Source organism: Hyperoodon ampullatus, assembly GCF_949752795.1.
Source record: "Hyperoodon ampullatus genome assembly, chromosome: 15".
Lineage (NCBI taxonomy): Eukaryota > Metazoa > Chordata > Mammalia > Artiodactyla > Ziphiidae > Hyperoodon > Hyperoodon ampullatus.
Window position 1 is genome coordinate 63381844 of NC_136928.1, and position 12526 is coordinate 63394369.

Here is a 12526-nt window from a genome sequence, read left to right on the forward strand (position 1 = left end):
GAAGACCCAACACAGCCAAACATAAATAAAATAAATTTATTAAAAATTACTTTAATACCACTTATAACTTTTAATAAATTTATAAAAAGAATATATACTACCATCATTAGCTGTTTAGGTCATGTCTTCTAGAGGATCTAGAAACTAAAATTTAGACACCATATATATAAGAAAATGAGATGAGAGAAGGTAAAGGAAGTAGAGAATGAAACAATAAGAAGTTTTCTGATAGATAAATTACTCATTTCATACATGAGCTTACTTTAAAGAAAACAGAAAAAGAATTCTTAAAAAAAAAAACTGCAAGATAGACCAAATCACATTACTCACCTAGCAAGTTGTGCTAGTTCTTTTTGGGTCAATGGGCTTCCTTGTTTACATAATAGATTTTTTAATAAAAGTAGTCGTGTCTGAAAAGAAATATTAAAGAATTATCAGTCCATAGAATTGGCTTAATAAAATATCCAGGAGTCAGTCAGGTTCAAATCCCAACTCTCATTTAGGAGCTGAATGATGTTATACAAACCACTCTACCTCTTAGAGCCTCACACATATATCTGTTAAAATAACAATTTTTTGAGAGTTCCTGAAAGAGTTAAAAACAATCCAAATAAAACAATAAGAAAGTAGCTGCTGTTACTACCAAGGATGCTAAGGGTCTGAGCTAGACACCACAATTAAAAAAAAAGTTTTATAGAGATATGAATTCATGTAACATGGAATCTCACCCTTTTGAAGTGTATAATTCAATGACTTTTAATAAGTTTATTGTGCAACCATCACCATAATCCAATTTTAGAACATTTCTATCACCCCCAAAAGTTCACTTGTGCCTGTTTGCAGTTAATCCTGACTTCCACCCACAGCCTTACCTAATCACTATTTACTTTGTTTCCAGAAATGAGCCTTTTCTAGACATTTCATAAAAATGGAATCATGTGATAGGAAATCTTTTGCATCTGGCATCTTTACTTAGTATAATGTTTTTGAGGTTCATCCATATTATGGTATGTGTAAGCTCATTCCTTTTATTGCTAAACAGTATTCCATTAAATGGATATACCACATTTGTATATCCTTTCACCAACTGATGAAGGATTTTTAAAAAATTATTTATTTATTTATTTTTGGCTGTGTTGGGTCTTCGTTGCTGCGCATGGGCCTTCTCCAGTTGTGGCGAGCAGGGGCTATTCTTCGTTGTGGTGCGTGGGCTTCTCATTGCGGTGGCTTCTCTTGTTGCAGAGCACGGGGTCTACTTAGTTGCTCTGCAGCATGTGGGATCTTCCCAGACCAGGGCTCGAACCTGTGTCCCCTTCACTGGCAGGTGGATTCAGGTCACCAGGGAAGCCTGAAGACTATTTTAGATTCTCTGTAGTTCTTGGCTATTATTTATAATGCTGTTATAAAAATTCTTGTACATGTCTGTGTAGACATATGTTTTCATTTCTCTTGGATAGATTCTTAGGAATGAAATTTTGGGGTCTTACAGTAAGTTTTCTGTTTATCTTTTTAAGAAACCGCCAAACTTTTCCAATGCAGCTGTACCATGCACTGGAAGACTTAATACTGTCAAGATGGTAGTTCTTGTTTCTGCCTTAAAAAAAATTCAAACACAGATACATACCTCCTCATTTGGCAAAGACACATATACCCGTTTGGTGAAACGCCTAAAAAAAGGATTCAAGCAATCTCAGAAATACAGTTTTGAATTTACAGATAATTCAGTTCAAGTAGCACATAACAAGAACAAAGCTTTAAATATAATTGCTCAAGGCATTTGAATACATTTTAGTAGTTATCGGTGTAAAAGTTACTCTTTTAAAATATTCTAGTTAAATATATAAAATAGATAACTAATAAGGACCTACTGCATAGCACAGGTAACACTACCCAATACTCTCTCATGACCTATATGGGAAAATAATTTAAAAAAGAGTGGATATATGTATAACTGATTCACTTTGCTGTACACCTGAAACTAACACAAAATTATAAATCAAATATACTCCAATAAAAAGTTTTTAAAAATTGTAGTTAATGTTTTAAAATCCTTAATTCAATATTGTCAGAATTAAATTAACCATTTATGTATTTGTATTTTTTTTAACAGCAGTAACACTTTAAAACAAAATATCTGATATAAGAAGTTGAAGAAACAGATCTCTGCTGTCTTCTTGAAAGTGAAAACAACTAAAACCAACAAGGACAACAGAAACAGCAATGTGAACTCCATCATCAACAAACTACATAACATTTACAGAACTAAAATGTATGAAGAAGGGATGCCTAGGGCAGGAAAATTACACTGACAAAGGTGAATACAGACAGCACCTGCCACTGCAAATTTTAGACATGGCTGTCAGAGCAGAGTTTTCCAGAGGGAACAGAGAGAGCACACTCTGAGGGATAATAAAACTAACCTCCCCATATTTAAGCAAACATGTGAGGACTGGCTCTGCAGATCATGTGACCCTAGTCAGTAGCAAGGGAATGGCAAGGAAGATGAGGCTGAACAAAGAAACTCAAAGATACATCACCTTTGTAAGAAGACATCAGTCAGTCTGGCAAGATGACAAGCTGTTTTGCAATGACCAATCTTTTCAGTTGAAGAAGACTAAATCAACCCAATAGCTTATTTATATACATGCATACTTCTTTATCAGGTACGGCTTTGTTGTGAGTCAGGGAGACTGCCCACCAGTCCAGGGTATTCATAGGACAACTCAAGATACATGCTTGCTACCTTACTTTTCTAGCTCTTCTACAATATCCTTCCAAATTGGGTTTTCCAAGAAAACTCCCCTTATTCAAGTAAAATTAATAAGCAAAACAGACAAAAGCATAGGACTGATTTTAAAAAACAGTGCCAAAAAAAGAGGGGAAAGAATACAGTAAACATAAAATAGATAAAATGAAGAACATGCACAAGAGGATTTTGCCATAAAGCAAATTAAAATTGTGACCAAATATCTTTCCAAGAAATAAAATAATTTGATGAAAAAAAAGGCTCCTATGAAATAAGAGCTCAGTGAGATAAAAAGGCTCAAGGAAATGACATACAAAGGCTCAAAGAAGTAGACAACAGAAGATGAAAAATGGGTTTGCAGAGATCAGGAAAGCAATAAAAAAGAAAACAAAAACCACCACAGAAACAAAGGCTACAAAAGTAGTAGTAGTAGTATTAGAAAGGAGATTAGACACTAACCCTACTGGATTAACCCATAAATGTGAATAAAGCAGGCTTGCTTCAGACTTTCACACTGCAACATCCAATCCTAGAAACAATGGGGCAATGTTATAAATTCCTCAGGAAAAGAATGGGAGATCCAAGAATTTTATGCTGAGTCAAACTGTCCTCCCAGTAGAAAGGGAATAAATTTGATCAAACACAGGAGAAGAGAGCATATGGCTCCCATGAGCTGTGCTTTATCAGCTTCTCATGAAGCCCAGTAAAAGAGGGTAAAAATCAGTTTCGGTGTTTTAAGATACTTTAATCCAACCCAGAAGAAATAAGTAATTTCCCTAAAACCATAAAGTTAAAAATAGTTTTCCTGATATCATGCTGGCCCTGTCCTCAAAATCTTCAGTTGGTAACAAGAGACCAGAAGATGGATATAGAGAGGAAAATAATGAATTTAGTCTTAAAATTGAGAGAGAAGGAAACAAGAAATACATCAGATGAACACATGAGTAAATACATCTGTAATAAATGTGTGCGTTTCTACATAAATTTCCCTACCTGAGAACAGCCTCATCAAGCTCTTGTGGCCTGTTAGTTGCACCCATTACAAGCACTCTGTCATCTCCAGCAGATTGTACCTATAAGCCAAAATTTTTTTCAATACTTTTAGATAAATAACAAAGAAAAACATAATAAAGATATCTATTTCTAATTTGGGCCATTCAACAGGAAAATACACTAAAATGCTACCACATTAAAAATATCATAATCAATACTTACACCATCAAATTCTATTAGAAATTCAGTTTTTAGACGTCTACTAGCATCGTGTTCTCCTTCTCTTCTTTCACACAAAAGGCTATCAACTTCATCTAGAGGAAATAAAAGGATCTCTAGTTTACCACTTAGGTTATTAATATAATGGGTCCTACTCAATTTATTAGACAGTTTTAACTTTGTGCTTCTTTAAAACTTTTTACTTCTGCAACTATACTTCAATAAAAAATAAATTTTAAAAAACCTTTTTACTTCTGAATAATCTTTCCCATCATACCCCTCACATTTGGAAAAGGGGATTTTACAAATGCTCAACTAAGTTGTTGGAAAACATGTTCTTACCTATAAAAATGATAGAAGGTTGAAGTTCTCGAGCCACAGCAAAAAGAGCTCTCACCAATTTCTCTCCTTCTCCCACCTAAAACAAGGCATTATACACTGTTATACCCATAAAATGCAAGATTATTCCAGCTTTTTAAATTTCACTATTAAAAGTCTAGAACCTAGGAATTTAATTTCCTTTCTTTGCAACAACCAAAGATTTGGTTTAAGGAGTGGGGGTATAGGGGTGTTACTGAATTGTCCCTTATAATTTTAGAAAATAGACTACTTATTTATTATTTAAGACAGTCTGGTGAGTACTTTAAAAAATGACAAATATCTCTGTCTTGTTTCACTCTGCATTCCTAAGACTTGAGAATGGAATAGATATTGGGGTATAACTACTGAGAAAGAGGGAATACTAGAGAAGAGAGAGATGCGGCACGTATTCTTAAGCCCTAGGTTGCAGGGTATATTTATAGAAGCAGGTTGGAAATGCTCTCCTAAATAAAACTTGCTCTACTGAGAACACCGTGAAAACCCATTCTCACAATATCACTGTCAATAAATAACAAAGTATTTCTCAGTAGTCCAGGAGGTCTATGAACACTCCTTAAGACTTTCCCAGGGACTGAAATACTATACTAAAGCCATTCTATGCACCAAAGTATCTAACGAAAGAGTCATGAGGTTTGTGATAATCTACTACAAAAACTATTTTGTTCTCTAGGTGGCATCTATTCTTTTTATTGAAAATTAAATAAAAGAAAAAAAAGAAAGGCCCCAGATTTAGAATCTTCAAAACAAATATTCTTAGAGCCAGAAGGAACTGCAAGAGATCACCTCTTATGACATCAACACTTTATAAGTGAAATAAATATAGTAAGACTGATTCATAACTGCTAACAAATCTTGTACATGAATTTGAAAGAAGATCTATGTATTTAATAAATGGAACCTGGTTTACATTTAAAAAAAATAAATGAAGTAAAGCCTAAAGTGATACTTTCTTAAGGCTAGCTCGGCATGTAAAAGTTAGGCTGGAATCCCTACCTCCTAGTTTCCAAGACAGTGCTTTCTGTTATAGTATGTGCATAATATGGGTAAACCTACTTTAATAACAATTTTACTTATAAAATTTCACACAGGAAGCAAAATTTAACCAGGAAAAGTATCATTTTATAGTTATTTTTAATTACTTTACAAAATTAAGACCCCTGCCAATACTGATCTTGGACTTCTAGCCTCCAAAATACAAGACAATAAATTTCTATTGTTCAAGCCAGCCAGTTTGTGGTACTTTAATACACAGCCCTAGCAAACATATACAGTATTTAACAGAATAATTTCAATTTTAAAAGAGCCTAGCAAATGCACATAACTTTCTACTTTGAAGAGTGATATTCAGTATATCTAAATAATAGATATAAAACTCAAAGAAAAACATATTGGTGTAATGTTCTTACCATTTATACTTAACACAGTAACGTTTAGACAGTAACTTAAAACATGACAATACTGGAAAAAGAACACTCACGTATTTTGAAGTTAAACTTGCAGCACTTATATTAAAGAAGGTTGCATTAGATTCTGCAGCTACTGCTTTAGCCTTTAAAAATCACAAGGGTAAATACTGTATTAGTTCAATTGCTTTAAAAAGATAACCACATCTGATCAACTTAAGTTCTAGAAAAGATTTCCTAAAAATATAAGCCATGACACAATTCTCAACATATGGCAATCAACGTGTTTTCTTCTCAGCAATGAGGAAAAGGTCTAGGAAGAGCTATGCTTCTTTCCACTCTCTTTTTCTCTAAGAGAGAAGTGACAGGGAGAGGTTAAAGAAAAAAAAAAAAGAGGGTATTATTCTCTTCCTAGTTATAGAAGATAACTGCTTGGAGAAAGACAAACAGCTAAGGGAAAAAGTTACTCTTTCCCTATTTATGTTTTCCCTCTAGGAGAGCTATGCAGGAGAAAGATATGCAAATCCTAGCAAAAACTTTTGGCAAAAGGACACAGAAAAAAAAATCTGTTGTATGTCAATTATGCCTCAATTAAAAAGAAAAGAAAGAAATCTGTTTCATGCTGATTATTTTACTTAAATAAACCCATTACAATAGTAAAAAAAAAAAATCAAAGATTAGGAAGATACTCAATATAGTAAGGTAAGCTCTTCTACAGTAAAATCTTTTATTTAACTTGGGAAAATAATGAAAATTACACTATTAAATTTAGCCAGCCCCAAACTACTACGGAAGATAACGTATGTGGGTTTCCACCTACTTCATCATTAAAAACTAGTTTAAAAATTGGGAGTTCCCTGGTGGTCCAGTGGTTAGGACTCGGCGTTTTCACTGCTGTGGCCCTGGGTTCAATCCCTGGTCAGGGAACTAAGATCCTGCAAGTCACGCAGTGTGGCCAAAAAAAAAAGTATATTATAGCAAAGGCAAGTCATAAATAATAGACTCAGGGACAATGAAAAGTTTCTTTTTTCATATTATCTCCCTAAAATCTCAATAGAACATGCAAATTTAAAAAGAATTCTTGGGGGGCTTCCCTGGTGGTGCAGTGGCTGAGAGTCCACCTGCCGATGCAGGGGACACGGTGCCCCGGTCCGGGAAGACCCCACATGCCGCGGAGTGGCTGGGCCCGTGAGCCATGGCTGCTGAGCCTGCATGTCCGGAGCCTGTGCTCCGCAACGGGAGAGGCCACAACAGTGAGAGGCCCGCGTACCGGGAAAAAAAAAAAAAAAAAAAAGAATTCTTGGGACTTCCCTGGTGGTCCAGTGGTTAAGACTCTGCAATCCCAATGCAAGGGGCCCGGATTCAATCCCTGGTCAGGGAACTAGATCCCACATGCATGCCGCAACTAAGAGTTCGCATGCCACAACTAAGGAGCCAGCGAGCTGTAACTAAGGAGCCCGCCTGCCACAACTAAGGAGCACACATCCTGCAACTAAGACCCAGCACAACCAAATAAATAAATATATTTTTTTAAAGTTTAAAAAAATAATAAATAAAAAGAATTCTTACCAGCATTGTTTTCCCATTTCCAGGTGGACCAAAGAGTAACAGTCCTCTGGCAGGAGCCCTAAGCCCTGTGAACAACTTAAAAATATACACTTTAGTTCACAACCATGATTCTGAAGACACTTTTTCCAGACATTTAAAGTATTATTTGTTATCTAAAAAGCACCATCTTTCAACAGCATCCTCCCAAAGAGAGCTGCCCAGAGCTCTAAAGAGAACACATAACCAATAAATTAGAATAATTATTAAAAACAGAAGAAAACAAAATGAATTAAAACCGAACCCTTACTGATCAAAATGAAAGCAGATTGGTTTAACAAGACATATTGAACATAGTATGCCTCTCTACTTCCTTTAGAAATCTCACCAAATAATAGTAAATGAATAAAAAAGATATAAATCTTCAAAACAAAACAAAAAATACAAAAGGAGACAACAGAGGACACAAATTTTTGTAGATGGAGAGCTGGTAAAGTGTGGTAAATTATTTAATGGAGTTAAAGGGGCTAAAACCTAAGTGCCAGCTTGTGAAGGGATACCTAGATACAAGGAGCAAGCTGATGCGAACAAAAATCCCTGGAACATCTCAGGAACTGGAGGTACCAGGTACCAGAGAAAGCAGCAGTAAGGTAGCTGGCCAAAAACAGAGGAACTGATTGAAAATCTGTATGAAGAACAATGGAACCCATGCTCTTGCCCCCACCAAGAGCACTCCGGCAAGTACTCCTCTTCCACAACCAAAGGAGGCAGACGTCTTATTCTGTAGAGAAATTTAACCAGAGTCTCCAAACTCTGGGACACCAGGCATGGCAGGAATGAAGGGTGAAGCACCCGACTGATAACACTTTACTTAATAGTGAAAGTGTATGTACTTTTAAGTTGAACCATATGAAGCGGTTGATATTCAACTTAAAGACGGAATATTTTTTTGAGTGGTTTTAGGTTTATAGAAAATTTAATGGAAAGTATAAAGAGTTTCCACATAACTCCTCACTTCCCCCATTTCCCCTATTATTGACATCTTGCATTAGTATAGTACATTTAATACAGCTGATGAATAGTAATATGTTACTATTAACCTAAGTCCATAGTTTACATTAGGGTTCACTATTTGTGTCACATATCCACCATTACAGTTTCAACCTAAATCTTGACATCTAATCAAATTATGAACAAGGGAAGACAGTAGATTAAATATATTTTCAGATATGTGAAATCTCAAAATATTGTCTCACATGACCCTTTCTCAGGAACTTACAGGAGGATGTACACCATCAAAATGAGAAAATAAACCATGAAAGAGAAAATAAGGAATCCAAAAAACCGAGAGATCCATTAAAATAGAAAGACAAAGAAAAGTTCCATGATGATGGTGAAGCAAGATTATAGAACAGCTATGAAATAAGAACAACTGGTCGAATGGAACAGAAAAAGGTGGTTCCAGATAAAGGGGTTCCAAGAAAAAAAACAACAACTGAGCTAATGAATTTTCAAATTGGTTTGACAATTGGTAAGATGAAAACTAAGCAAACAAAAAAGTAACACAACTATTTGGGGGAAAAAAAACCTATATAAGGGGAAAAGAACCACACTATCCTACTCAGCTTGGTACTTAACATTTACAAGAAATGAATATTGATTTAACCTCAGCAGTGATATACTACACTGGGAGGATGCGGTAGGGAATGTGTGATATAATGGAGCTGAGGGTTCATCAAGTTAAAGATTCTACATGAAAAAAAAAAAGAATTGGCTTTATAAGATTATTATTTAAAGAGGTAAGTTCAAAAACTTTTAAAAAAGCAAATGTTCAAGCTAATATAATGAAAGATAACATATTTAGAAATTCATGGAAATTTTAGTAGTAGGTAGAACCTTTTAAAATTAGAGAACAGTCACATTCTTCTATAAAACTGAAAGAAAATGCTATTATTAAGCAGCAAGATAACAAAATAAACATAAGAGCTCTACAGATGAACCGGTTTGCAGGGCAGAAATTGAGACACAGATGTAGAGAACAAATGTATGGACACCAAGGGGGGAAAGCGGCAGGGGATGGGGGTGGTCGTGGGATGAATTGGGCGATTGGGATTGACATGTATACACTGGTGTGTATAAAATGGATGACTAATAAGAACCTGCTGTATAAAAAAATAAATAAAATTAAATTCAAAAATTAAAAAAAAACACAAGAGCTCAAAAAAATGCTGACAAATAAGCTGGACAGGATATGAAAGAGGTCTATGAAATAGGACAGAAGAATATATATTTTCGTGGTAAAATTTCTGAGAAAAGTATGTAGACAGATCATTGTGATATACTTTGAAATGTACTGCTTTGGGGTCAGAAGGTACGTTTTATTTTATATTCTTCTTACAGTTTTCACTTGTTTCAAAGATTAATATTTGTGATTTTTAAAAATTACTTTTAAAATATTTAAAACATAGTCCTATTTGATGGCAGGGAGATGGACAAGAGTTTTTTCAATGTCCTTTCCAAGTCCATGACTTCATGAATGAACAAGGGTTAAAGTACTTGCTTTAGGTAATTCTGAGAAGAAATTAACTCAAGCATATATTTTTAATATTTTTTATCTCCTTAAAGCCATTTTTAGTGTTCGGTGACTTAATTATGATTCTGTGTTTCTATGATGAAATAAAAATTCTAGCACACTAAAGAATGAATAAGTTCATCATGATGCCTGTCACACCCAACTTTCCAATCTAGCCTAACAATGTCCCCACCGTGGTACATGCAAGCTCCTCACTGTGGAGAATTATGAATAAAGCTGATTTGTTGCACAATGGAGATGCTTTATGAAATAAGTCTGACCCATTCACGGCTTACCACGATCCATTTTATGGGTCTACTGTGAAAAGCTGAGCTAGAACAATCATATTCCCTTTCTGCATTAGAATCTGAACTAGAATTATAAAAATGGTCCAATTGGCAGGTGTGGAGACAGAGAGACAAATGGTCCAAACCCTGAGGTCTGGCTCTACCTCAAATGCTGTCCTTCCTCAAGCCCCAATTTAGTACATTTACTAAGGTTTCTGCCCCTCCCAAGAGTAGGTTATTCAACTTTGAAATTCCAGTTTTTACTAATATTATGGCACTACCATGGAAATATGCCAAAATGTAAAGTCATATGCTGTTTGACCTCACATTCCACTTTAGATGTGTTCCCTAAAGTTATGGGCAGACCAGAAGCTGAATGCCTTCTAGCACAGTCCAAATATTTCCTTACTACCTTTACAATTTTAGATATATTTTTGTACCCTAAGAAGCATACCAATGAACAAATACTAAAATCCATACTTAAGAATTAGCTGGCAGTTATAGCATTGAGGCGGCAGTCTAATGTTAGGAATCTTATTTATTTCATTTCCCAGAACCACGACTTAACTATAATCTTGAGCAAGAAATTTAGATTTCAGGATTAGTTTCTTTATCCACAAATGGACTAGATGACTGCTAAGATCCTTTTCAGGTCTACAATTATATGAATTCTTTCAACAAGCATTTTTTGGTCAATACTCACTCTGCTACATTTACTACTCTTACATAACTCCAGGCAAAAAGTAAGCCCAAATACAAGCTATAATATGTTTCCTCAAAGTGTGGCCTGAGGTTGTACAAGAGATAAATTTGGTTCATATAAGGACAAATGCCTTCTATTTTAATAATTCTCTATTTTATTGTGTATTAAGAAAATTTCAATTAGTATATTAAACCAGTGATTTCATGCACACTGCTTCTTAGAGTGGGCAAGAAGTAAAAATAAAGAAAGCGGACTCAAAAAATAGTAAGTTTCAGTATAGTTGGTACTCACAAGTTATAAACACCATGAAAGTTGTATGAGAGTGACATAGACTATAGAAAAATAGAGCCACACAACCTTTACACATTCATTTAAAAGCGTATTCATCACAATGTGCCATATAACATCTATATTCACGAGATTTTATAAATGAGTCCATTAAGACTTGAAAGTTCTAGGAGAAGAGAAATAACTAATCCAGACTGGATCCTCGTATTTATTTTTTGCAATATTTTCAGAACAACATCAAACATGCAATCTGTGAATTGTGAGAATCCAAAACAATGCTAATTGGGAGATTAGGTTTGACATAAATACGCTACCACATGTAAAACAGATAGCTAGTGGGAACCTCTGGTATAGCACAGGGAGCTCAGCTTGGTGCTCTGTGGCGACCTAGATGGGTGGGATGGGAGGGGATGGGAAGGGATGGGAGGGAGGCCCAAGAGGGAGAGGATGTATGTACACATATGGCTGATTTACTTTGTTGTACAGTAGAAACTAACACAACATTGTAAAGCAATTATACTCCAATAAAAAGGAATGAAGCACTGAAAAAAAGAAAAACAATGCTATGTGTGGAAAATTAAATATTTATTATCAATTGCAAGATTACCTAACTTCCTTAGTGAGTTTAAAAATAAGGGATGAGGGCTTCCCTGGTGGCGCAGTGGTTGAGAGTCCGCCTGCCGATGCAGGGGACACGGGTTCGTGCCCCGGTCCGGGAAGATCCCACATGCCGCGGAGCGGCTGGGCCCGTGAGCCATGGCCGCTGAGCCTGCGCGTCCGGAGCCTGTGCTCCGCAGCGGGAGAGGCCACAGCAGTGAGAGGCCCGCGTACCGCAAAAAAAAAAAAAAAAAAAAAAAGGGATGAAAGGTGAGGTCCCTACCCATCATTCACCAGCTCTCCACTTACTTTGATGACTTAATATCCTGAAAATAATTCTTTTATTTATTTATTTGTTTGTTTGTTTATTTATTTATGGCTGCATTGGGTCTTCATTGCTGCACGTGGGCTTTCTCTAGTTTCGGTGAGCAGGGGCTGCTCTTTGTTGTGGTGCGCAGGCTTCTCATTGCAGTGGCTTTTCTTGTTGCGAAGCATGGGCTCTAGGTGTGCAGGCTTCAGTAGTTGTGGCACATGGGCTCAGTAATTGTGGCTCGTGGGCTCTAGAGCGCAGGCTCAGTAGTTGTGGCACACAGGCTTAGTTGCTCCGCGGACTGTGGGAATCTTCCCAGACCAGGGATTGAACCCATGTCCCCTGCATTGGCAGGCGGATTCTTTCTTAACTTTAAATCTCTCTTACCTTGATATAAAAATTATTTCTTGTTACCTACTTTTCCTATAAATTTAATTAAAAATGGATTGGGAATTAGGAACCATTATATTTATTCTCCTCTC

At 35.8% G+C, this 12526-nt stretch overlaps 1 protein-coding gene across 4 annotated transcripts in view; it reads right to left on the reverse strand.

Annotated features, from left to right (window-relative positions):
* Window positions 1-12526, reverse strand: part of SPAST (spastin) — a gene marked incomplete at its 5' end in the record, with an annotated part of 54015 nt that overhangs the window by 7475 nt on the left and 34014 nt on the right. For all 4 annotated transcript variants that reach the window (XM_079720960.1, XM_079720958.1, XM_079720959.1 and 1 more), the window contains 7 exons: window positions 331-410; window positions 1625-1667; window positions 3740-3819; window positions 3962-4053; window positions 4301-4376; window positions 5817-5888; window positions 7312-7386. In XM_079720960.1, the coding sequence (XP_079577086.1) occupies window positions 331-410; window positions 1625-1667; window positions 3740-3819; window positions 3962-4053; window positions 4301-4376; window positions 5817-5888; window positions 7312-7386 (518 nt within the window). The remainder of the gene's footprint in view (window positions 1-330; window positions 411-1624; window positions 1668-3739; window positions 3820-3961; window positions 4054-4300; window positions 4377-5816; window positions 5889-7311; window positions 7387-12526) is intronic.